We start from the raw sequence: 26,887 nt of genomic DNA on the forward strand, positions 1-26,887 counted from the left end.
GGACAGGATGTCCCCTTATCTTATGGAATGTCATTCATTCTATGTACTTCAGAGCACAGCCAATTACTTATGCAATGGTACATGACAAAGTGTCCTGTGAGAATGTCAAGGGTATATAAGGAGTCTTTTCCTGTGGGACACACTTTTGGTGACAGCAGGATTAATTTGCAAGGTAAAATTTTTCTATTTAATGCCTATAAATCTCAATTTCCTATCTGTAACTACAATAATAACTTACACTTATTGAGTGCTTACTATGTGTGCCTGGCACTATTCAAAGAATCCTTTTATGAGAAGTAATCCATTTAGCTCTTGTGGCCACTGGATGAAGTGGGATTCATTATCGAATATAAATTAAAGACAAGACGCAGCCACTTTCCAAGGTTTTTGCAGGAAGCACATGTTGTAGGGCTTATAAAATATGATCAGAGCATATGCCTTATAATTTTGTTTTGTTTCTCTCCTGCTTAATGATAGATTTGAAATGCAGCTCAGGTTCAAAGGATAAATTGGAGGTGATGAAATACAGAGATGCGACACAGGTAAAAGAAATTACTCTGAGGAAACAAAGATTTGGCTAGAAGACAAATCTGGGAGGTCTAAGCACAGCTGACAGTAGTTTCTAATGAGCTGGTGCAGTCTGGGAAAGCAGGAAAGTTATACCCGCTGTACTGGCTTCTTCTGATGAATGCCTAAATTTCATAATCTGCCATTACTACGTCACAGTTGCTCCCTTTCCTCTGTTCTTAGGCATCTGTGGCGACTGCCACGCTCTCCCCACTGGTACAGTGCTTTAAGACTACCCAAGAAGACAGACTCCAATTGACAGCTACATGCGGGAATAAGAAATTTAGTGACATGGCTGGCAGAGCCATGTGACCGGAAGGGAGTAGGGAAATCAGAACAGTGTGACCATATCAACCATAAAGACTACTGATGACCAGAGCAAGAGTTTGGTCTCTGTGTCTAAAGCCAGACTGGAGTGCCCTAAGGAGAGAGCACATTAGAGATAGAAGAAATAAGCTGGTAAGATGTAGGGGGCCCTCCCAGATATAAAATGATAAGAAAGGTGAGCAGAGAGGGTCAGAAAGCAAAACCGTGAACTTAATTCAGCATCTCAGCTCTCTGTCTCCATGTCTGTAGTCTGGAAAGACCGGGTGCAAAAGATTGCCCTAGAGGGAATGCTGCTTAGACAGGAGCCAAATGGTCAGTTGGCAAAATTTAATATGCATAGACTAAAAAACAAAGTTCCGTTATATCAGACAAAGTGATGTATGCCTAGAGCTCCAGCACTCACAGCCTGAGGCTGGAGAATCACAGGTTCAAGGCCAGCCTGAGCTGTACATGAGATACTGTCTCCAAAAGAGAATCATTTTAAATGTTTGATTATGACGCTCATTCTTTATGTAAGGCAGCTAGCAGTTTTCCGGAATATAATGCTTCATTCTTGCATAATGAAATTATAGCTGCACTTAAATTTTTTAAGTGCATGTTTAAAAGAACATTTTCTGGATGTGCTGGCTAACATGGCTTAATTAAGCTTAAACATGCATTATTTAAAATGTACTATCTCTTACAATTTTGCTCTATGAACAGATCTGGGCTGATGAGGGGGAGTAGCATTCAGCTCTAGTGGACCACAAACACCACTGTACTTAACATGTTGGCTGTTCAGAGAGATTTACACTCTCAGGTTCAGTAGGTATTCTTGGTTTGAAAACAGTGTCGTGGTGCTGGCTGTGGTGGCAGCAGTGACTGCTAAAGTAAATAAACCATCTGCAACATTGCAGAAAGATCGAAAGATTAATTTGTGGATGATAATTCCCAGGTTTATATTATCCAGTTGAAGCCATTTTTTAACAAGAGTTTTGCGTGCATCTATTTTTCAGTCACTAAAAAATCCCTGACATGAAAAAATGGTAATCAGGTGAATTGGATTATCTTAAACAGTGACTGAACGGATCCTTCTAGTCCCTAAGAAATTAAGACAAGTCAGGACCTGACACATCACTCACAGATAGGAACCATGATCATTTGAAAGCCTGGTTCCCAGCGTGCATGGATATCACAGAGATTTAGTTGTGGAGTTTTCTTTGGCACTGCTGCTCCCACCTTCTCTCCCCTGGCTAGCGTGTGTTTTCCAACCAAGAAAGTAACAGGAAAGGAAGGAAACAGACACGCCTAGTGTTGATCAGGTGTGGAAACTGCATTCTAGGAAAGCTGCAGGAAGCTGACTTCACACCCAACTGCTTTATGTGAGACCCATTCACTGGGAACAGATTAAAAGCTATTCAAATCTGTCAGCCTGGGAGCTGTTGCTTCCCCACTCTCAAAACACTGAAGCTGCCCTGCCCCTACCACACACACACACACACACACACACACACACACACAGAGAGAGAGAGAGAGAGAGAGAGAGAGAGAGAGAGAGAGAGAGAGAGAGAGAGAGAGAGAAGCTGCTTCATCAGACAGACAGGCAGGCAGGCAGGCAGGCAGACAGACAGAAAACCCGTTTTGCAAAATCACTCCCACCAGCTCTTTTAATGTCCAACGTGAAACTCAGTTTTGGCGAGAAAAAGCACTCCTGTCAGCGGTAAGAGAGCCTCTGGCTCTGCACTCTATCGGAGACAGTATTTCTCCTGGGTGAATGGATCCTGCCAGTGGTGTCTCCCACGCACAGAACTCGCCCACGCGCAGTCACTCTCTCTGTCCCAGCCCTGAGGGACAATCCTCTCGTGGCTCCCAGAGAAAAGGGTATCCAGAGAAGACAGTGGGAGGCAGGCAACCCAAGGCTGTGACATATCAAGGTAACCGGGATAAAGATATTGGGAAGTGGAAGGGGAGTGTCTGACATCTGGGAAGCCACTGATCCCAGCGCAGGCGGAGACTTGGAATGCGGAAGACAGAGAGAGCCCTTCCCTTGCTATTATCTGCAGCAGCTCCTAGCTCTGGCGGGATCCAAGTATCCCCGCCCTCCTGCAGAGCATCACTGCTTACATTGGACTGGGCATCCTCTAGATATATCAACTCCAGAATTCCATCGGACCATGGCTGGGGATTCTCTGAACCGTTCTGGGATGTCGCTGCAGCTGTTAGTGGCTCTCACTTGCCTGCTTCTGACTTGTGGCGCACTGAGGGAACAGGTACTCTTGAGTGAAAATGTGTCCCGCTGTGAACTCTACCTGCCTCCCTGGGGAGCTTGATGGTGGTAGTCACCAGAACCCTGGCATTCTGATTGTCAACCCCGGGTTCCAAGTGCCACAAGGCCGCTCGGTTTGGCTCGACCCACTGCGAGACCTGGTGATTCGAGTGCAGCGAGGGGACCAGTGCAAGGTGACAGTGCTGTGGTCCCACGGCTCCAACGCGCGCTCTCCCCGCACCAATTTCCCTGTGATTTCGAGGTCCACCAGGTCAAGTACACTCACTTTGGCTCGCCCAGCGCCACAAGAACCTGGATCCAGCTGCAGCTGCGCTACGACGACGCAGGGAATTCCACGCTGGTGCTGCCCTTCACTCTGCAAGTGAATGTAGTCTTCCCTAAGCTTCAGTTGGTGACGCGCAACAGGCCTTTGAAAGTTCTTAAAGTGCTAGGCTGCAGCCATGCCATCGACAGGAGGCTTCGCCTCCAGGAGTAGGTGCAGGCTCACCTGGCTTCCTCACCCTGGCGGACCAATCCCCAAATATGGGCGCTTGGTGGACGCTGCTGGGACCCCTCTCTCCAGGGCCCATCTGGCGGACTGTGAGACTTTTATCCAGGCTGGGGTGCACTACCAGCATACCGCCACATCATCCTCACCCAGCAGGGACTACGTGCCCATGCTAGTGGAGCTGCTAGGGCCACAGTCTCAAGGTACCAGGTCAGTGGAGGTGCTGGCCCAGGAGTACTTCCAGCTTCAAGTCAGAATCCAGAAGGGAGCCAGGAGCACAGCACCAAGACCCACTCTCGCAGCTCTAAGGATGATGGAAGTTCAACCATCCTTACTGACAGCCCTGACACCTGATGTGCTGGCTGCAGAAGACAGCGAGTCAGACTCTGACGACCTAGTCTTCCACATTCTCAATGTCCCCGAGGCCCCACCTGGACACCATGGTCGACAGGGTTATGTGGTGAACACAGATGACCCCCTGGGCTTTCCAGTCTCTTTCTTCACCCAGAAAGAGCTGAGAGAGCTGAAAATTGCCTATCGATCCCCCACGGGGAGCTCAGAAGGGGACAGCATCTTTCAGCTCGAACTGCAGGTGGTGGATGAAGATGGCGACACCTCTGAGCCTTTTGCCTTCAAGGTGGTGATGAAGTCTATGAATGCTCTGGCTCCAACAGTTAGCTACAGTGGAGGACTTGCGGTTTTTGAAGGCCAGGCAAGGCCCTTGTCCGATGCCCAATGCTTTCAGGTCAGTGATAAAGATAATTCCTAAGAAATAAGAATTGCTGCAGTCAGAGGTTTGCAACACGGGCAGCTGGTGGTACATGGGGCACCTGCTGGGTGCAAGTACTTCACACTGGCAGACCTAAGTGCAGGGCGAGTGGTGTACCAGCATGATGGCAGTGACTCTTACAGTGACAACATCATCTTCAAGATGGAGGATGGGCACCACCAGTTGGACTTCCTCTTCCCCATCGCTATCGTGCCTGTGGATGATGAGGCACCAGTGCTCACCACCAACACGGGACTCTCCGTGACTGAAGGGCAGGGGGTCCAGATATCCCCCTTTGTCTTCTGTGCCACCGATATTGATTCTGAGGACTCAGCTATCCTCTTTGTGTTGGAAGACCAACACCTGCAAGGAAAAGAGGAAGAGAGGCGTGAAGATCTGGCTCATCCCTACAGCTCAAGCCAGTACCCAGGCAACATGATGCTGAGGCAGGCTGAACCCCCTTCATCCCTTCTGCACAACGACTGGCACTATGTAGAAAAGGAAGGACTTTATGAGAAAGTAGTGACTGAGTGGCTGCAGAGAGACATAATGGAAGGGAGACTGTTCTTCTCCCAGCCTGGACCACATAGCCCATCTCCAGTGGTCCATCTGGCTTTCCATATGCAGGATGACCATGACCCACCAAATCTCTCCAACCAGCACTTCTTTACCATCAGCGTCCAGCCTGCAGATAAACTGCATCCTCAGCAGTCTCCAGAAACTACCCTAGAAATGACGGTGCGAGGATACCAGCTCACTCTCTTTCAGAAAAAGTTCCTCCAGTATACTGACCAGAACTCAGATGAACAGAACCTGTGGTACACTCTACTGACACGACCAATGGATGCTGACAGCAACCACCAAGTCCAGGCTGGAGAAATCGTGCTCACTGATTCACCAAATAGACCCATCATTCGTTTTACCCAAGCCCAGGTCAATCATCAAAAAATTGCTTATCGACCCCCACAGAAGAATCTGGGCATCATACCTCGAGTTGTAAAATTCACCTACAAGGTGGAAGACACTGCAGGCAACAGTGTGCCTGGTACCTTCACACTGTTCCTGCAGCCTCTGAACAATCAATCACCAAAAGTCATCAATAGGGGCTTTGCTGTCTTACAGGGAGACAGCTTTAGTCTTGGCAGAGGTGAACTTAATGTTTCAGACCCTGACACCAATGTTGATCAAATTTTCTTCATTTTAGTTTGGGGTCCCCAGCATGGACACTTGCAGTACTTTAAAAAATATATGGTTCCAGGAGAATCATTTATGCTAGCTGATGTTATCAATGGGGACATCCCTTATCAGCACAGCAGAGACCAAGCTACCAGTGATGCCATCTACCTAGAGGTAAGTGATGGGGTACACCACATACCCATCACTGTCCAGGTTTCTGTGCAGCCCACCGGGCCTGACAGTAGTCCCGGAATCTCTATCACAGGTACTCCAGTATTGGCTATTTCTCTAGAGGTGTTTGAAAATGCAGCTTCTGAGGTCACTGTGGGTGTTGCTCATGGCAGAAAGGACACAAAGGATTGGATGCTATCTTTCATTGTCGATGACAAGCCTAAACTGGGCATGGTTCTGGTGAATGGTTTGCCTGCAGAACGAGTCACCCAGGAGGACCTTCTTGGTGGGGCAGTAAAGCTACGTTCACACAGGAGGTGAAATTGGCTTCCAAAGGAGACATGATGCTTTCAGCTTCGTCCTCTCCAAAAATGGTTATCACTGGGCCGTGGGAGATAGCACACTGGAGAGGGTGCTGGTGGAGGTGACAGTACTGCCTGTGGACAACATGGTCCCCAAGGTCTTGGTAGGAGAGCCCTTCATCATATATGAAGGTGGGAAGAACCTCTTGACCCCAGAACATGTCAACATTGAAGATGTGGACACTTCCAAAGATAAAATCCTTTGCACTCTGACTGCGCAGCCATCCTCTGGCTACCTGGAAAACTTGGCACCAGCTCCTGGTTCAGAAGTGTCACGAGCTGGCAGCCCCATCAGTGCCTTCTTCATCAAGGATGTTCGAGAGAGGTGCATCAATTATGTAGAGAGTATCCACAAGGGAGCAGAACCAGGAACAGATCAATTCACCTTTTATTGCTCTGACGGCATCAACTTCTCCCCAAATGTCCTCTTCCCTCTAACCATCTTGCCTACCAATGATGAACAGCCTGAACTTTTCACCCATGAGTTTGTGGTATTAGAGGGGATGAGCCGAGTCATAGACACCTCACTGGTCAATGGAGTAGATGCTGACTTCCCACCAGATAAACTTCACTTTCGACTCACGGTCCTCCCCCAGCATGGGCAAATCATACAGCAGCTGGCCACAGGCAGCAAGCCCATCCACAGCTTTACCCTGCAAGAGATCCAAGAGCCCTCCTCCATCGCCTATGAACACGATGACTCAGAGAGCACGGAGGACAGTTTTGAGGTCTGGCTGAGTGATGGCAGGCACACCACTCACAAAAAGGTGCCCATTGTTGTAATTTTGGTGGATGATGAGGTTCCTCAGTTGACCATCAATGATGGGCTGAAAGTAGAAACTGGACACTCTAAGATCATCACAAATCATATGCTCAAAGCCATAGATCTTGACTCAGAAAACAAGAGTCTCAGCTTTGTTCTCCACTCTGAGCTTCAACAGGGACTTCTACAACGACTGAGAAAACCAGGAGGAGATGTGAGGAACAATCTCACCATGGGAATGAATTTCACCCAGGATGAACTTGACAGAGACCTTATCCGTTATACCCACACAGGCCAGGGAGAAGCTGTTGATCTTCTCAAATTTGATGTGACTGATGGGGTTAACCCTTTGAGAGACCACTATTTCTATATCACCATTGGCAACTCAAACAGTGTCGTCCCTGAGATAGTCAACTAGAGTCACCTTGACAGAAGGTAACAGAATGACCCTCACCTCTGAACTGCTTAACACCAGTGACATCCACAGCCCTGGTGGACAACTTCTCTACAGCATCACACGAGCTCCTAGCACAGGCCACTTAGAAAGCTCTGACCAGCCTGAAGAGCCCATGGCTTCTTTTACTCTGCTTCAACTGGCCAGCAACAAGATATCCTATGTCCATACTTCAAAGGATGAAATAAAGTTGGACTACTTTGAGCTTAGAGTGACTGGGGGACACCACTCTGTGTCCAAACATCTTTAGGATGTTTGTCACAGGTCAGGACAACAAGAAACCTATGTTGACTGTCCAAACACTAGTCCTACCAAGAGGGGGCAGCATAGTGGTCACTCCTTCTCAGTTGACAGTTGAAGATGAGGATACTCCAGCTGATTTTATTCTTTTTACCATCACACGGGTCCCCATCATGGCAGGATTTTGTATAATGGTAGCCATCTTGTGACTACTTTCACCAAGAAGGACCTGACAAAGAGCTTGATTCTCTATTGTCACGACGGCAGTGAGACAACCAAAGACAGTTTCTCCTTCACTGTGAATGATGGCATCCACACAGGCTTCCATGTCTTCCCAGACACTGCCCTGGAGACACACGTGCCTCAGATAGTGCAGATCCAGATAAGCCCACTTGGTGACAGGTTCCCACAGATTGCCATCAACAGGGGAGCCACAGCCTTGAAGCGCCTTCACACTGGACGCTTGGGTTTTCTCATTACCAACAAGTATTTACAAGCAACCCATCAGGATGCTCCCCCACAGACTCCTAAAATATAAAGTGACCAGCGGACCAGAGCACGGCTACATTGTCAACACTGGCCTTGGAAATGAGAGCACCCACATGTTCACACAAGGTCAGTCAGATGTTTTTCCCTAGTGCCTCTGTGGTCTATCTCCCTTCAGTGAGTTAGGAGTCTCAGAGCTCTGTAAAATGGTTCTGACTCTAATTTTGATTTTAAAAAGAAAGAAGGAAAAGAAAACATAGTACAATGTAAAATTACTCATTGAAAAAAAAAAAACTAGTCCTTTTTCAACTTTCGTAGAAGAGCCACTTAATAGAAAACCAATGGACCTTGTAATTACACCTTAGCTTTTGGTATATCATAAGATAAGATTACATTTATTTTGATGACATGTTTTGAAGTTAGGAATGGCAATTGTCATAGTTTCTTAGTAGAGTCTAGAGTTTTAAGATAATTGTCATCTAGATTTGAGATATAAATGATGACATCATATATTTTAATGTACTATTCAAAAGTAATTTCTGAAGCCGAAAGCTCACTCCTACTATTCCAGCACCTGGGAGGCTGAGGTAGTGGGATTGCAAGTTTGATGCCAGCCTGTAGCAAATATCAGGCTAGACTGGGCTACAGTGTAAGTTGCTATCTCAATGTAGGAAAAAATATAATTTATTTATTGAGAATGCAGAGAAAGAAGTTAGCTTAAGAGTACAACGGACTATGTTTTAAAATCATTTTTCTTTAATTTTTGAGTTAATACTAGTGCTGAACTAGAAAGAAGTCCCTGCTTTTCCAGGCTATGTAGCACCAGAGGACCTGGGGCTGCTGCTCTTTACTATGTCTTTAAGTAGCTTTGCCCATGAGATGTACAGAGATGCATGGAGTGTTCCACCACCAATGCACATGTACCTGGCTGTCATCACAGAGTAACATTCACGCAGAGGGTTTGTCTTGGCTACTTTTCTATTGCAGTGAAGAGACACCATGACCACCAAGGCAACTGATAGAAGAGTTTACTGAGGCTTGCAGTCTTAGAGGGCGAGTCTGTATGAAGGGAGCATGGTGACCAGCAGGGAGGCATGATGTTGGAGCCATAGCCGAAAACTTACATCTGACCCACAAGCACAAAGCAAAGAGAGAGCCAACTGGGCCTGGCATGGGCTTCTGAAATCTGAGCTCACCCCTAGAGACACACCTGCTCCAAGGAGGCCATACCTGCTAGTCTTTCACAAACAGTTCCACCAACTACAGACTAAGCATTCAAACATATGAGCCTATGAGGGAAGGGGTGTTCTCATTCAAATAGTCACAGGGTTTAAAACCTAGCTTGGCTAGGTTTCTAGATTGCTTCTAAAAATGGTGAAATCATATATGGTTCTATAAAATTTGTTTGTCTAAATAAATTCTACCTAACGCCAAGTTGTCATTAAAATATTAATAATTACTGATATAAAAAACAACCACAAATCTAAGGAACAAGTTGTTTAAAGCAAGAGTTATAGACAATAAGAAAAAAAACAGTAGCTTTATTCTCATTTGCTTTGTTCTCAAGATGGAACATTAACTGTTATTTAAACTAATTTTGACAAAGAGTTAACAGGTAGCAGTCATTATGGCAAGCTTTCTGCTCACACAGAAACTTAAGATCGCATTGACCTGGCTCTTCAGAGTGGCCAGATACTATAAAACATGTATAGCCAACATGTTCCCCTGGATATATAGTGTATCCCAGAGCACATGTTAACAACAGCACTTTAAAATGTTCTTTTATTTTTGCCTTTCTAGCTTTAAAAAACAGATCTGTCGGCCAGCAAGGTGGCTCAGTAGGTAACAATGCTTGCAGCCAACACTAATGACCTGAGTTCAGGCCTCAGAACCCATGGGGTGGGAAGAGAAAACAGACTCCAGCAAGTTGTGCTGGAACCTTCATTTATGTACCATAACACACACACACACATTAAATAAATAAATGTAAATAAAACATTTAAAGCACTTCACCTATATTTAAATTATGTTATATCCCCACACCATGTGGAACGTAAGTTACCCACACCCCCTTTCCTGCTGTGCACATGTGACTTAGGAGAGTGTCTGCTCTTGTTTAAAGCTGACATTGATGAGATGCGGGTCTACTACATCCTGAACAAGGGCAGAGGCAGCGCAACGAGAGATACCTTCTACTTCTCTGTTGAAATCAATGGTAAGTCTAGCAAAGCCCTGGAACGCGCCACAGTGAGCACCAGTACACAACTGCCCACAGTGTCTACCCTTGCCATTACCATCAGTAACATGGCACACCATGCCAGTCAATGAATTCTTTTGCTTTCATTGTGTTTCTATGCTGGCGCTTCTTAACAAACCAATGTTTCCATTAAGTAAACTTTTTATTAAGAGAATGGTTGAGAGGGCATTTTTTAAGAGGAGAAAACAATCGGGGTTGATGACTGCGATAGAAGATGCAGTGACTGACTTTCTGATGTGTATGACAATCCTAATGGCAGCTGAATCCTAACTTTAGGAGATTCAGAAACCCCGGGTAATGGTGTCTATCATACTGACACTACATCTGTAGGGTTAATGGAGTCCTGCATCTGCTCCGCCACAAGGCTCCAGCCACTCGGGGCACTCGGGGAGGCAGGATGCAGGAGTTTTGACTGTGCTTACCCCACACTGCCGGGCAGGTGTCAGGCATGGGACACTGTTCCGGGGTGGGGAGCACACACAGTCTGAGGTACCAGGGACAGCGGGGCAGGCTTGGGGTGGGTGGGTCCCTTGGCCTGCAAGGAGGCTTTCTAGTTCTCAGGCTCGGGTACCCAGGCACTGCTAGAAGCTGCAGAAGAGCTGAGAACCGAGTGGTGACCCACGGGCTGGATCTTGCCCAGCTGAGGGGGAAAAGAGCGGAGCTCTGGCTGGATCCCACGGGAGGGGTTTGGCTTGTCAGTGGCTGAGCGCTTGGGGTAGGCTTGGCTGGGAGCATAGACAGAGACCTTACACGGAGGTTAGACAGCAGCGGCTCTTTAAGTGAAGGCCTTCTCCATTGCTCCCCATAGCGATCCCGATGAAAAGAGGCAGTGCGTGGTTTTAAGGCATTTATTGTCATGGTGGAAAGTAGATGAGGAAAACCATACCCTACTTCTCAGGGCTGGCGTAAGGTTAAATACTTTTTTCAGGGAGGAGTGTCTGGGAAGGGAAGCTTAATTGGCTAAGTCCTTCAGGCCTTTAGGTACCTCATTAAAATGGAGATCTGTCTTGAGCCCACATGATCGTAATCTACATGTAGGGGGCTTGGGGCGTTGCCCACAAATCTATGGAGTACTGCGGGGCGGGGAGTGGGGTGAAGGGCCTGTAGCTATGTGACAGGAACCGGGTGCCCAGGAGGGAGGCAAAACACCTTCCATCCCTTCAGGGTCACCGGGATTTCTAGCAGGAACCAGGCTGCCTTTCAAGGTCCTACACACATCTACTGTCTTCCTTTCCAGTTGGTCAGCATTTTCAGCTCCAGCGTGAGTTTTGCGGCTTTCTAACACTAGAATTTAATTTTCTGGGGAGTTGATGGGGTGCAGTGGTGGAGCATAGGTTTTGCATATGTTAGACATCTCCACGCCCCTTCCCCCAGAGTAATCTAAAATTTCCTTGGATGGATGCAAAGTGTAATTACTGGAATTTTAATCTTCTTAAATGGAGAAGAAAATGGGTTTACTGACATTGAAGAAAACTTTATGAAAAAGCTGCTTGTTTCTGCTGCACCTGAGACTATCCATTGTGTCTTCAGAGTCACCAAACAGGAAGTTCACAGTTCACAGCAGGGGACAGGACAATCTTGTGGTCAGAAGAAAGGCCATTTTGAAGTATGTCAGGGTAAGAGCGGAAATTATGTCCGAGTGCTGCTTGCCACTCAATAACCTCTCAGTAGAGGTCATTACTCACTCCCAGCAAGTGGCAAGTGCTCCTGCCTAAATCATAAGTCATCATTCAAGGACCGATCTACTCCAAAGTCATCCTGTATGAGAAGCTCGAGGGTGAACTCACTCGCCCCAGGCAACCTTGAGCAAGGCTTTCTGGCCCGGTTCTCTCTCTTGCTCACTCACCAGTGATGTAAAGATGGCTTCGTATCTAACTCAGCTGGTTGCAATCACACAGAAAGCATTTGGCACAGAGCCGATGCTCAGCCCTCACTGCCTTCCCCGATGGGGCTCACTGATCCCTCCTCTCCTCTCCATCACCTGAAACAAATGTGAAAGCAAGCCTTTCCTCCATTTCCCAAGTTCTCGGACCCACGGCTGTTAAAAAGATGAATGTGTGCTCTCTAAACAGACTCACAAAGGAACATGGCACATGGACATTGGAGAGTCAGTATTTCCCCTTTTATTTTTGAGAAGGAGATGTCCCTTGATTCTGGCAATGTGGTTTATAGGCAGCACCAGAAGCAAAATAACTCTGTGTTGATTCTGGTGGAGGGGTTTTTGTTTCGTTTTGTTGTTTTGTTTTGTTTTTTAAGCAGTACTATTTTTTGAGTGTTTTTTATGAGTCAGGCAGCACATGTATGAGTTAGGACTTGCAACCCTCCCTATAAGATCGGCAACATTGTCTTAAGATGAAGATACTGGGATTGAAGAACTTGTCCAAAATTGGAGTCATAGTAAGCCAGTGAAACAACATAGAAACTCCAGTTCCAAAGCTAAAACTCTAACGTGCCAGAGATCCAGGAAGCTGTAGCCACAAAAAGAAGTAAAAGAACAGCTCAAGGGTGCCCTTCCCGTGCCACAAAGAAGCACTTTACAAGTTAAAGCTACCAGAACAATCAAGTGCAGACACTGGAGCATCAGGGACGTATCTGTTCACAGCTGGAGCTTAAAACATCTACAAATAGGGGGCTGGAGAGACAGCTCAGCGGGTAAGAGCACTGACTGCTCTTCTGGAGGTCCTGAGTTCAAATCCCAGCAACCACATGGTGTCTCACAACCATCTGTAATGAGATCTGATGCCCTCTTCTGGGGTGTCTGAAGACAGCTACAGTGTACTTACATATAATAATTAAATAAATCTTTTTTAAAAACTTATAAAAAAATCTACAAATAGCTGCCTTAGTTTGAGTATCATTGCTGTGAAGAGACATTGTTAACAAGGCAACTTTTATAAGGGAAAACATTTAATTAGGGCTGGCTTACAGTTCAGAGGTTTAGTCCATTGTCTTCATGGTGGGAAATATGGCAGCATCCAGGCCAACATGGTGCTGAAGGAAGAGCCGAGAGTTCTACATCTTCCTCCACAGGAAGCAGAAGGAGACAATCACTGGATATAGCTTGAGCATATAAGACCCCCACAGTGACACACTTCCTCCAACAAGGCCACACTGCCCCATGAGCCAAGCATTCAAAGTATGTGGAGGCCATAGCTATTCAAACCACCACAGCACTGTAAGCTAAGTATGTATTCAATCATCCTTTTTATTTTCAATAAATTGTCCCTAAGATATGTGTCTATTGGTGATTCTAACTGCTAATAGAGGGTTTCCTTTAAACACTGTTTATCTAGTAGTTTCAAAAAATTTAGTCTCTGTCTTCACAAGAACCAACTTTTTTTTCCTCTCTTTAAAATATTCCCACTTTGGGCTCAGGGAAGGGTTCAGTGGTTAAAAGCTCATAGTCTTACAGAGGAGCTGAGTTCAGTTCCCAAAAGACAGCTCAAGACTAACTGGAAGTCCAGCTTCAGGGAGCCCACACATCTTCTGCCTCTATAAACACACATGCTCACACACACACACAGACACACAGACACATACACACACACATACACACACGGACATGCACATGTGTACACACACACATGCGTGCACACACACACACACACATCCACATAAACAAGTAATAAACAGCTTTTTAAAATTTCCATCTTAAAAAAAATTCCAAATAGAAAGTTGAATAAAAATTTCAACCTGAACTGTTAGCAATTTCTTTCCCAGTACACTAGCAGAAGGCATTGCTTCCTGTCGCATGACCGGTTGGGTGTGGGCAACTGTCTAGTCATGCACTTTCCACCGTCACACCGAAGGAATGGCTGTGGGGTCCAGGAGAGGTCACATGGCTCACATCTTCTCGAAGGAAAGAATTCAACTGAGAGAGCCCGTTTGAGCAGTTTCTTTAACAAAGCAAAGCAAACACTCCAAAAGAGACTGATGTAGGCTACTCAGAAAGAGAGAGGCAGCCCACCCTATTCTGTGCGGTGACTTTTTAAAAAACTTTTTTATAACTATTTTTGAGTTGCGTAGCACATTAATGGAGTATGGCAGACGGGATCTTCCCTTTTAGGATTGCTTCTCAGGATCCTCTAGAAAAGCCCACAAAAGCAAAAACAAAATATCAAAAAGCAAAGCTTGGAAGTGACTGTGTGAATGACGTCATAGTGCTGGGGTCTTCTGTAGATGGAGTCCCTTCACTGGTGTACAGGGGTGGCAGCTGGTATAGCAGAATGGCCTAACCTCAGCTTCAAAGACACCTAGCCAAGAAAGGGCATCGGTCCATCAGGAGACACTGCTACCAAGATCCAAGATCTGCACGTGTCTAGTTTCCCTTGCGTCTAACTGCTTGCCTGCATGGCTCCAGGATGATGGTGGTGGTGACTGTCTTAGTTAGGGATTCATTGCTGTGAAGACACAACATGACCAAGGCAACTCTTATTAGGGGAAACATTCAGTTGGGACTGGCTTACAGCTTGAAAGGTTTGATCCATTAACATCATGGCAGGGAGCATGGCAGCGTACAGGCAGGCATGCTTCAGGAGAAGGAGGTGCGAGTTCTACATCTTAATCAGAAGGCATCTAGAAGACTGTCTCTTCAGCACTGTCAGGGAGAGACTGAACACTAGAATCCCTCAAAACCTGCCTTCAAAATGACATACTTCCTCCAACAAGGCCACACCTCTTAATAGTGCCACTTCAGGAGATGATGATGATGATGACGGTGGTGGTGGTGGTGGTGGTGGTGGTGTGATGATGGTTGATGGTGATGGTGATGGTGATGATATGGAAATACAGTGTTGAATTCACTCAGAGAAGTGAATCCCTGCAGAGCTGTGATTAGGCATATGTCTCTGGTGAGCTGGGTACTCATAAGGATGCAAGATGTCTACAAAGCTGTAATTTTATGAAAACCACAAGGTTGGTACCATGAAAGCTTCCAGTTCATAGACTCTGACACTTCCAAGTCCCAGATCGATTCTGTAGAAATATGTGAGATATGTTTTGATGATCTGAGGTTTGGGAACTATTTGTTGTCATAGCATGAGCATACATGTTCATGAACATAATACTAGGCTATGCTACAGTTACTGTGTAACTAATCACCACAAACGCAGTGGCTTCAGCAACATACCCTGTTGCCCAACAGTTCTGGTAGTTAGAAGTAGAGAAGTTTCTTATGGTCTAGAGCTGAGGTTTTGTCAAGGTGAATTTTTTGAGATCCATAGGGGAACATGCAATCCCTGATTCCTCTCAGCCCCCCAAGGGGTACCTATCTACACAGCCAGAAGTGGCCGCCTGTCACCCTCTCACTGACGCGGACCTCTGTGGTCCATCCAGAACAGCCATCTCAGTGGCAAAGCCCCTTAAGCTCTGTGATACACTCACAAGCTCCAGGCAGCGGATAGCAGTGAGAGCATTCAATGCCAGCTACAACCATGAAGGAAATCAACACATGTAAGATGCCTGGAAGGAGGCTGGAGGCACAGCAGACGTGCTTTAAACCGGTCTCGGCAATCATTTGTGCAGAGATCAAAGTTTGTATATTTTTCTTCCTCTAGCTGAAAAATAAGTCTAGCAATTTAGTCCTCAAAATCTGTAATTAACTGACTTGATTACATAAGGGCGGCTTTAAGCCACACCAACTCCCTGAAACAACATACAGATGATTGTACATTGAGCTACATTGAGCTGCCCAGTGTAGGTGCTTGGAACCAAACCCGGGCTCTTAACTTCTGAGCCATCTCTCTAATCCCAAGATAAGAGGAGAAATGCTTTTGTATGTTTCTGAGAACTGAACTTAAGACCTGTCTTAGTGTTCTATTGCTGTGAAGAGACACCATGACCACAGCCATACTTTTATTATTATTATTATTATTATTATTATTATTATTATTATTATTATTATTATTATTCACTTTGCATCCTGATCACAGCCCCCTCCCTCCTCTCTTCCCAGCCCTACCTTTACAAATCCTTCCTCCCATGACCCTCTCCTCTTCTCCCTAGAGAAAGGGAGCTCTCCTTGGGTATCACCCCACCCTGGGACATTTAATCTCAGACGAATTAGGCAAATCCTCTCCCATTGAGGTCCCACCAGACCGTCCAGGTAATGCAAAGGAGATTCAATGGCAGGGAACAGAGACTAAGACAACCCCTGTTCCACTTGTCCTAACAAGGGAAACCAAGCTTGCACATTTGCTACAAATGTGTAGGGGGCCTAGTTACAGCCCCTACATGCCCCCTGGTTGGTGACTCAAGCTCTGTGAGCACCCAAAGGCCCAGGTTAGTTGATTTTATAGGTTCTTGTGGTTTCCTTGACCCTTCCAGCTTGCTCACTTCTACCCCCCACTCTTCCATAAGATTCCCTGGGCTCCGTCTGATATTTGTCTTTGGGTCTCTGCATCTGTTTCCATCAGCTGTTGGATGAAGCCTCTCAGGAGGCAGTTATGCTAGGCTCCTGTCTGCAAGCATAGCAGAGCATCATTAACAGTGTCAGGAGTTGGCTCTCTCCCATGGTAGGGGTCTCAAGTTGGGCCAGTAATTGGTTGGCTGTTCCCTCATTCTCTGTTCCATCTTTATCCCTGTACATCTTGTAGGCAAGACCAATTTGGGATTGAGGGCTTTACGGGTGTGTTGATGTCCCTTCTTCTGGAAGTCCTGCCTGGCTACAGGAAATAGCTACTTCAATCTCTATATCCCTACTCTGGTAGGAATCTCAGCGAGGGTCACTCCCATAGTTTCCCAGTATCCTCTCCTATTCCAGGCCTCCAGCTAGTCACCAGTGATCCCTCCCAAACTGATTTCTATTCTCACTCCCAGACCTCTCTTGCCCACCCCCACCTGATCGCCTGTCACCCCAATCCCCTCCTCACCTCCTCTCCTACCCAGCTCCCCCTCTCCATCCACTTCCAATGACTGTTTAATTTCCCCCTTCTGAGTGAGATTCACGCATCTCCCTTTGGGACCTCCTAATTACCCAGTTTCTTTGTATCGACCACACTCACTCTTATAAAAGAAAGTATTTAACTGGAGCTTACTTACAGTTTCAGAGGTTTAGTTCACAGTGGGGAGCATGGCTGCACACAGGCAGCTGTGGCTAGAGAAGTAGCTGAGGCTTCTACATCCAGATCCTTTGGCAGCTGGAAGAGAGAGAGACTCTGGGTTTCACATGAGTTTTTGAAACCTTGAAGTCCACACCCAGTGACACACTTCCTCCAACAAGGTCACACTTCGTAATCCTTTCAAATAGTGCCACTCCCTGGTGACCAAACATTCAGCTCTCAGAGCCTATGGGGGTCATTCTTGTTCAAAACACCACAGGCAAACACTCTACCGCTGAGCTGTGTTCCCAGCGCCCAGTCTTCTTAATATTGAGGTAAGTTTCATTATATTCAAGATTGCCAAGAAAGCCCTGGTGGAACAGAGATTTCTCAAATTCTGAACTGTGGCAATTAAACATATGAGGCACAAGCATTTGTCTTCTTCCTATGGCATTATTCTCTTGGAGGTGTGTGTGTGTGTGTGTGTGTGTGTGTGTGTGTGTGTTGACAATTCAAAGAAAGTCTATCCACTTGGCTGGGGGCATGGGAGAGGTTCAAGGGAGGGTAGTCACAAAGGCTGGAATGAGGAAATGGAAGGAAGAAAGTCATATCATTATATTTCAATTAAAATCATACTTTGTATAATAGAATTCAAAATCATGAGTACATAAGGGGCAACACAATAGTGAGATAAAATATTTCTTAAGTTTTTCCAACTCGTTGTGAAATCAAGGCAAGTACAGCTGTAATAAGACTATATATAAAACATTCCATGGATCCTTGATGTTATAATAAATCTACAGTTATAAATGTGAAAAGAGGTTAACAATGTATCATTATATAAAGATGGCCAAGTAACAAATAGTGTGTAAAGATACAAAGAAAATTACATAAGTGTGTATGTGTATTTGTACATGTATGATATATGTGTGTTTCTCTCTGTGTATGGTGTGTGTGTGTGTGTGTGTGTGTGTGTGTGTATGTGTGTGTAGAGGACTTGGAGTTTGTAGTGTGTGTCTGTGTGTGTATCTCTGTGTGTGTTTGTACATGTGTGGTACAAAAGGAAATGTCAAAGAGTTGGGGTGTGGTTACTGTTGTATGTGTCTGTGTATGTGAGAGGTGTTTCTTTGTGTATATGTGGGGGAAATAGGTTTGTACATATGTGTGTGGGAGATAGGTGTTGGAGGGAAGTATATATATATATATATATATATATATATATATATATGCATGATGTGTATCTGTGTGGGAGTGTGGCATTAGGGGATGGGGAGGAAAAGAATGGAGTATGTGGTATGTTTCTGTATGTGAGGAGGTAGAGAGAGAGAGAGAAAAAGAGAGAGAGAGAGAGAGAGTATGTATGTTGTGTGTGTGTGTGTGTGTGTACATGTGTGGTATCAGTGTGTATGTTGAAGCAGAGGGCATTTTCTACAGTATATACAGTGATAGTAAAGTTAGCTTATAATGGTAATAGTGGATCATAAATTCTTTTATTGCACTTTACATTTTTACATTTTCTTATCTACATGCTTTACAGAGGTCATTCCAATTATTAGAAAAAAAGCAATTTCTATTTTAAAAAAGAGAATGCATGAACGCACCACAGCCATGTTGGTTCAATAACATTAATTAGTAGAACTAAGCACGTTATTCTGGTTGTGCACACTTTGGAAATATCCCTTTAACAATTTAATTAGTTCAGAAACCCAAGCAAAGACAAATCAGAGTAGCATCTTTGCACCAAGGAAAGACTCAAGCATCACACTGTCACCAGCTCCAGCTCTATGAAACAATGCGCTGTCACCAGCTCTAGCTCTATAAAACAAGACATGCACTCATCTCATCACTATAAACCAACTTAATTAATTACATTTAATTTAAATAAATTTTCATTTACTTAATACAATTAAATTTTTAATCATGAATTTCCAAAGATGACAACAGAAAGCCAGCTTTCGTGTCTAGGAACCTAAGAAATTCTTTTAAAAAAACATTCTTTAACAAATGTTATTCAGGAGAAACCTTTTTCACAGCAAGAAATGATTCTCTTGCCCATTTAAGATGTTGAGGTCTAGAAGTCACTCCACAAACCACACAAACACTGATTTCAGTCAGACAGGGATAGTTTATTGAACACACACCCTAAGACTGCTTGCTCAGGGCTATAGCTAGGAATTTCAGGGCTGAACTATGACCCCAAATATCTTGCTCTGTCAGCTTATACAAAAACCATAATGAGCAGGTGCAGGAAGTACTGTGTGGTGGTCAGCTCTGACTGAAGCCATTTTAGACATAACAGTTCATATGGACCTTTAATTTGATGTGTCCTACATAGAGCTTTGTGGAATTTCATAAGATTAACATACAGAGTATAACGGAATATGTGATCAGCATGACCTTGCTCTGAGTCAAGTTATTTCTCTGTATCAATGACTGGCAGGCATATTACAGCAACAATATGAAATAGCTGGCAGGCCTGGAACAAAATGGCTACAGTTATGTTGTGGGAATAGGGGTGGGGCAGACCTCAACCTAGGGAAACCTCCTTCTGGTCAACATAATAAGATCTCTGGTGTGTGTGGAGATGGAGTCCCAGCTTCCCAGGTGAATAGGGTCAGCGGCTCGGCTGTGGGACCTTAGGGAGGCACAATCACCTTCTGTCATGACAAGGAGGCAGGAGGAGTGATGGGTCAGTCGATGGTAATAAACTCTCCTTCCTAGAATCCCCACCCTCACCACACAACTCCAAGTTGAGCCGAGTGGTGTTTGCCTGCGTCCTGACCCCTGAGTCAGAAAGGTGGAGCTTCTCCCACGTCTTCTCTTCTGGCTTTTCTTTGGGGTGCTGATCAGACCTACACGTGCCTTTCCGGGCACTTTGGGTTACTTTACTTTTTCTCTAAAGGTCCCCCCAGCCCCCGCCACCATGCAGCTAGCCTCCATACCCAGGTTACACAAAGGAAATGGCTTTTCTCTTCTTCTCAAAACTGAGATTTGCAGCTTGCCCGTCCTAGAGTTTTCCTTTGAAATGCTAATAAAAGTGTCTTCAAACTCCAAAACAAATAAGTACATTTCCTTTAATAGTTTTTATTAGTAAATAATACCTACTACTCTTGGGGGATATGATGCTTACATAGCCTTATTATGAATCTCTTGCTTGCCCTTTCCATCTTCTAAATATCCTGGTTACAGCATACATCAACTGAGAAAGAGAGTTTATTTCTTGGAAAAAGTCAAAGCTGTTCTCATTTTGAGTTGTGAAACAGATGTGGTGTGAAGCCGATTCCCAAGTCACTTTAGGTTCAAGCACAGTGTCATATACCTATATTCCAACAGACGGGAGGCTGATACAGTAAAGTCATGAGCTAGAGGCCAGACTGAGCTACATAATGACATCCTGTCTCAAGAATGATGATGATGATGATGATGATGATGATGATGATGATGACAACTTCAGGAATAAGTTTAAAATAAAACATTGTAATGAGACTAGGTGCTAAATTCCAAGTATATGTTATATGTGCTAGGTAAATAGTTCAAACAAATACAAACATGTGCATGTAGATATGCAAGTGTATGTTAATATTTGAGGCTGAGCACTCATATAAATCTCTAGAATGTTTTATTCACTTGGAATGGCTGGTTCACACATTTCTAATCTCCTTTGAGGCCAATACGTCATTGTCAAACTCATGCTCAACAGTCACTAATCAGCTGCCTCAAGTGTCACAGTAGGCCTGTCTTCCCTCCTCATTATCCTTCACAGCACCATCGTGAGGTAGATATTATCCCCCATCTCATAGATGAAGAAGGAGAATGTCGAAGATACTGATTGAAATAGTTAGGATTGCTGTGGTTAGTGCACAGATTTTCTAGGCAGAAATGTGGGAGGGTGAAAAAAAATCACAGAAACCAGTCAGTGGGCTGATGCGGTAATTTGTTAATCCACTCTAAACTCCCCACCAGTGGCTGCACGTTCTTCTCAATACCGTGCCCATTGGCAACTGGGTATGCTTGTCATCACCAGCCAGGGTGTTCTGGATTCATTACACAATGGCTGGGCACTTCCAAACCTCCTCACAGCTAACCTACTCTCCCCTCTGATATTTCTGAATTATTACTTATTAAAAACCTATTTTCCATCCTGGCTGCACAGACCCAGGCCTGCAGCACTTGTGGGCCACGACCCAGGACTCTTACATCTCAGCAATGTCTCTGTCCCTGTCTTACACTCCTCGGGGCAGGACCTTCTTCTCCTCAGGGCAGGGCCTTCTCCTCCATGGCAATGATGACCTCCTTTCTCTCATCCCTTTCCCAGGAACCTCAAAGGCCTGTCTCTGTCTTCCTGCCCAGCTGTTGGCTGCCTGCAACTTTATTCACCAATTAGAATCAGCTGGAGGCAGAGATTGTCAATGTCTCATAGTTAGACATGGGAATTCATGAGTAATTTTGACCAAATCCACATCTCACCCTTTCCATCCATTAAAAAGGCCTTTTCTCTCAGGTATCTATTTAACATAATAGTTATAACAATTATGTGAACTATAAGGTATGATATACACTAATAACATCCAGTCCATCAATTTTGTCAATTTAGGTATATTACTCTAACATCTACCCTAACTTAAAGAGTTTACAATTCTATACTGAATTATGTTCTGATTTTAACTTGCATCTGAAAACCATCCTTTCAAATCTAAATCACCTTGCTTAATGCTAAACAACTTAAGTTTCATTATGAGACTATAACTAGTCTTCAGCCCCATCAGAAATCCAAGAACAACTTAAATATTATCTGAATATGTAGGAAGCACAAAGACCTATCTTCCAAAAAGTATACATACAATTTGGAGAAACAGCTGGCTGCCAGGACAGTCCCTTAATTATTTATAACATTGGAGCATCTGTCTTCAGCCTTCTGGCCCAGAACCATATGGCAGACCTTATGTGAAGAAGGAAATATGAAGGACCAGCTTACCCCATCTTGGCAGAATTAAGCTGTTGACTATCCCGCACGTGTGTCCTTTCCTGGTCAGTATTCTTTGTCTATAGATGAATTAGGACAATTCTTGCCCAGTGGCTACTTTGTTATGATAAGCAACTCTGCCTGAAGGTAATGATGCTCAATATCTACTTTTAACTGTGAAGGGGTTATTGTCAGGAGCAGACATGCTTTGTAGTCAAATGATCTTTAATAATGAAATAACGTTAAATGCCATATTCTGTGAATTTCTGATGCTTTTGAAGACTATCTATATAAAGTAAATCTGAACTGTTAAACCTCGACTATTCTTAGCTATTTCTAATTGAATAATATTAAAAACACTTGATTATAATTAAATCAGAATCTAATATGACCATGAGTTTGCTATCTGTCCCTTATCTTGTGTTACTTAATCATCCTAAACAATTTGTAATAGCATCTAGAAGAACTGGGTCAAAGCCTTGTATTCTTAAATGAGTTGCAGAGGCACAATGCCTATCTAAGAGTAACAATATTAATTTCAAATTTTGTATCAATATACAAAGATTTATACCAGTGAAAACCTTAAATCTGAATCAATATATAAATTCTGAACCAATGTAAGAAATTATAACTTCAATTTTGCATCAATTACAAAGATTTCTATCAATGTTAGATTATGACTATACAAAGCTTCATTCAAGAATAAATTTAGTAATCCATCACATCTATTTCCTCCTTGTTCAAAATTATGACCATTTCTGAATTATCCCTTAAAATGACAACCTACCTATAATTTATAAAATAGCCATGACCAAATACCCAAACCCAAGGGGTCAGGATGACAACTCTCCACAACTTCTTCCTGATTAATAGGGGCAATGAAATTTTAAAGGGGTGGGGAAGAGTAAGAAAATTAGAAAAATTGGTTAGACTTATGAAAGCTAGCTTTTGGGCTGGAGAGATAGCTCAGCAGTTAAGAGCATTGACTGCTCTTCCAGAGGTCCTAAGTTCAAATCCCAGCAACCACATGGTGGCTTACAACCATCCATAATGAGTTCTGGTGTCCTCTTCTTGTGTGTCTGAAGACAGCTATTGTTACCCACACATAATAAATAAATAAATCTTTAAAAAGAAAGAAAGAGAGAAAAAAAGAAAGAAAAAGAAAGAAAGGAAGGAAGGAAGGAAGGAAGGAAGGAAGGAAGGGAGGAAGGAAGGAAGCTAGCTTTTGCATCTGTTATCCAGCCTTTGTATATTTAGAAGACCCGGGACTTGACTGGACCCTAACTGGAACTGTCTGAAAGGCTTGGATGAACTGAGTCCACCGGGAATCGGCGGCTATTCCTGATGCTGTTTTGGGGGGCAGGTAGCTGGAACATCAGGTAACTTCAGCATCCCCATGGATGCATCTTGTCAGAGCTGTGCATTCTGTAATATATGAATCTTACAACCAAAATTTTAATACTGTTAAGATATTCACATGGATTATGCAAGGTGCACAGAGCAGTTAAGGATGAATTTTTTGCTCCTTGTTTGAGCAGGTGAAAGACAAGTATCCTTTTATTAATTTGATTAATAACCAATTGTAATAAGTCTTCACTCATGCCATATGAAGGATGGTATGATGATTATTAAGGACTCCATAACCAACAAGATTTATTGTCTAATTTTAACTGAAGTTTTAGCTAAAGGCATTTTTATTTCTAAGCCAGTTACAAGGCTTTTCTCATGTGGAAGAATCAGCAAATCACATTACCTGTCCTGTTTGATGTTCTCGAATTTTTCTTTTCTGTACCCAAGAACTTCAGAGGGTCTTGCCCTATCATATTTGGAACATATTACTCTGAAAGGGGTCCAAAGTCTTTTCTTCTTCCGTATTAATGAAAATACAGAGCCTCTCTCCCAAAATACCATGTCCTTGGTCCAGTAACCCAAAATCATTGATTCAATTTAGTAGCTTGACCTCTCTCCCAGAGGATTTTTAATATCACAACCACCAGACTTATAACCACACACATTTTGATAATTAATACAATTCAAAGCAATTAAGCAATCTAAACAGATATTATTGTCTGTTGAGACAGAATTCCTTTACTAACCTATCTCCTCCTCTTGACCTACAATTTAAGATTTAAAACAAAACAAAACAAAACAAAACAAACAAAAAAAAAAACAAAAAAAACCCCTCTATTTCTTTATTTATCTATGTATACTTAAATTCTCCCTTCTGTGGGATTAATATCCTTTCCTACTTAACTTTCTATCCTTTCCTATGTGTTTAACTTCAATTAACTTCCCTCCTACTTACTGTATAAGCCTGACCTCTTCATTACTACATTTTTGGCTAACCCAACAAAGTATTATCAGCTAAGCTTTAAGCTGATTGGTTCTAAGTGAGGTAAGAGGAGTGGCAGACAGGTGGTGAACAGGGGAGTTTCAGAGTGTGTAGATAACAAAACATGACTATTACAACGACACCATTATGACCTTTTAGGGGAAGTTTTTCAGTGTCAGCTATGGATAATTACTTCTGGGAAGTGGAGTCCAAGAACCTGAACTTAATTCACCTTATGAGCAAAATGGAGACTGAATATAAAATGGCTGCAGTTATGGTAAAAGGAGCAGGCCTCAACAATTAATACCATTGGCGGGGCTGGCGAGATAGCTCAGAGGCTAAGAGCACTGACTGCTCTTCCAAAGGTCCTGAGTTTGGATCCTAGCAACCACATGGTGGCTCACAACCACCCGTAATGAGATCTGACGCCCTCTTCTGGTGTGTCTGAAGACACCTACAGTGAATTACACTGGAGAGAGCGGGGCCAGCAGAGGTCCTGAGTTCAATTCCCAGCAGCCACACACATAATGACTCACGGCCATCCATACAGCTACAGTGTACTCATACACATAGAATAAATAAAATAAATCTTAAAAAAAAAAAAAAGAATACCATTGGCATGGTAGACATACCTGTAGGCTCCAGCTACTGGGGATAAAGCAGAAAACTACTTACAGCAAGGAGTTTTTCAGGGCCTGGCTACTTAATACAGGGAGGTCTCTTTAAAAAAATAAAAATATAATAATATTAGAAAATTCCACTGAAAAACTAAAAAGAGAAAATAAATTCCCTAGAGACTGGCTAGGTCAGATGTCTCATTCACACAATGAGTTTTGGGAACAAGCCTCTCTGTTTAAGGGCTGGAGGACACCAAGTTGCAGGGAGCACGCGTTTTGCTATACTGCTGGGGTTGCAGCTGGAGAGTCACTCTCTGAGGGAACTTCAGGCAGACCGAAAATGGTCTGTGGTCTCTGCTTCCCCTGATGAAGGGAAAGTTAAAAAATGTGCCAATTGGCAAGGAATTACGGGAAAAATTGGGTTTCTTAAGACAATGACTTGCTAGTTCCAAGTGAGGTTAGACAAATGATGATTCAAGGGAAATTCTGCCAGTGATGTCCCATTTTTTTGTGATAGCTTGATTTAATATGAAATTCTAAACTAGTAGTTGTTGCCAAATATGAAATTCTTCACTGTCAAAATTGTTCATGCAATAAATTAAAGGGTGCAGGCAAAAGAGCTTCCGCCCCCACCCCTCAGGAACTAAGTAAGGTTCCAAAGAATGAATACATACATCTTAGTCCATATCTCTCCATGGAATTCAGGGACGGAGCAAACCTGAATAAAATAAGTTACTTTTACTGTCTTTGGTAGGGTCACTATTGCTGTGGTGAAACATTATAACCAAAGCCAACTTGGGGAGGAAAGGGTTTATTTTGCTCACAGTTCCATATAACAGTTCATCATCTAAATAAAGCAGTGAGGGCAGGAACTCAAACAGGGTAGGAAGCTGGAGGCAAGAGCAGATGCAGAGGCCATGGATGGGTGGTGCTATTTACTGGCTTACTCAGCCTGCTTTAGGAATACCAGCCCAGGGATAGATCTACCACAATGGGTTGGGCCCTCTCGTTGATCACTAATCAAGAAAATGTCCTATAGGCTTGCCTACAGACTCATCTTACAGAGGTATTCTCTTAGTTGAGATTCCCTCCTTTCAAATGACTTTAGCTTATGTCAACTTGACATAAAACTATCCAGCACAACAATCTTCACGTAAAATTTAATATTATCATATATATGTGTGTGTGTGTGTGTGTGTGTAACAAATGAGATACTTATTCCCTGTTGTTTATGTAAGCATAGAAATGGCAGATTACCGATATTGTAGAGATGGCAAAATCTTTCATCCATCAGTATGCTGGTATTTTGTTAATAAGTTTATCATAGAATTCTTTTTTAACTGCTTTATCGAGATATAATTCACACACCATACAGTTTGTCTTATTTTTCTATTCCTGTGCTAAGACACCATGCTGATGCTAGTTATAGAAGAGTTCATTGGGGTTGCAGTCCCAGAGGGCGAGTCCATGACCATCACGAAAGGGAACATGGCAGAGGGCAGGCCCACGTGGCACTGGAGCAGCACCTGAAAGCTTACATGTTGATAAAAAAAAAAATCATCCTGAGTGAGGTAATCCAAACCCAGAAAGATAAATATGGTACTTATAAGTAG

The 26,887-nt window shown here is 43.7% G+C and overlaps 1 protein-coding gene and 1 long non-coding RNA gene across 3 annotated transcripts in view; one reads left to right on the plus strand and one right to left on the minus strand.

Annotated features, from left to right (window-relative positions):
• Positions 1-3,047: 3,047 nt before the first annotated feature.
• Frem3 (FRAS1 related extracellular matrix 3) overlaps positions 3,048-26,887 on the plus strand; it is a 70,789-nt gene continuing 46,949 nt past the window's right edge. The window contains 10 exon segments of the mRNA XM_031340434.1: positions 3,048-3,196; positions 3,198-3,343; positions 3,346-3,616; positions 3,618-6,060; positions 6,062-7,302; positions 7,304-7,583; positions 7,585-7,750; positions 7,753-8,093; positions 8,095-8,197; positions 10,191-10,283. Coding sequence (XP_031196294.1) covers positions 3,048-3,196; positions 3,198-3,343; positions 3,346-3,616; positions 3,618-6,060; positions 6,062-7,302; positions 7,304-7,583; positions 7,585-7,750; positions 7,753-8,093; positions 8,095-8,197; positions 10,191-10,283 — 5,233 coding nt within the window.
• Positions 13,956-25,987, minus strand: LOC116069642. 2 transcript variants are annotated; one of them, XR_004110079.1, is made up of 4 exons: positions 25,949-25,987; positions 25,333-25,377; positions 17,364-17,461; positions 13,956-14,725 (listed from the first exon to the last, which is right to left on the minus strand). It is a non-coding gene; the product is annotated as an uncharacterized LOC116069642 (long non-coding RNA). The 2 variants fall into 2 exon arrangements; XR_004110078.1 differs by lacking the exon at positions 13,956-14,725 and adding an exon at positions 15,043-15,299.

The sequence above is a fragment of the Mastomys coucha genome, unplaced genomic scaffold, assembly GCF_008632895.1.
Source record: "Mastomys coucha isolate ucsf_1 unplaced genomic scaffold, UCSF_Mcou_1 pScaffold22, whole genome shotgun sequence".
In the NCBI taxonomy this organism is placed as follows: domain Eukaryota; kingdom Metazoa; phylum Chordata; class Mammalia; order Rodentia; family Muridae; genus Mastomys; species Mastomys coucha.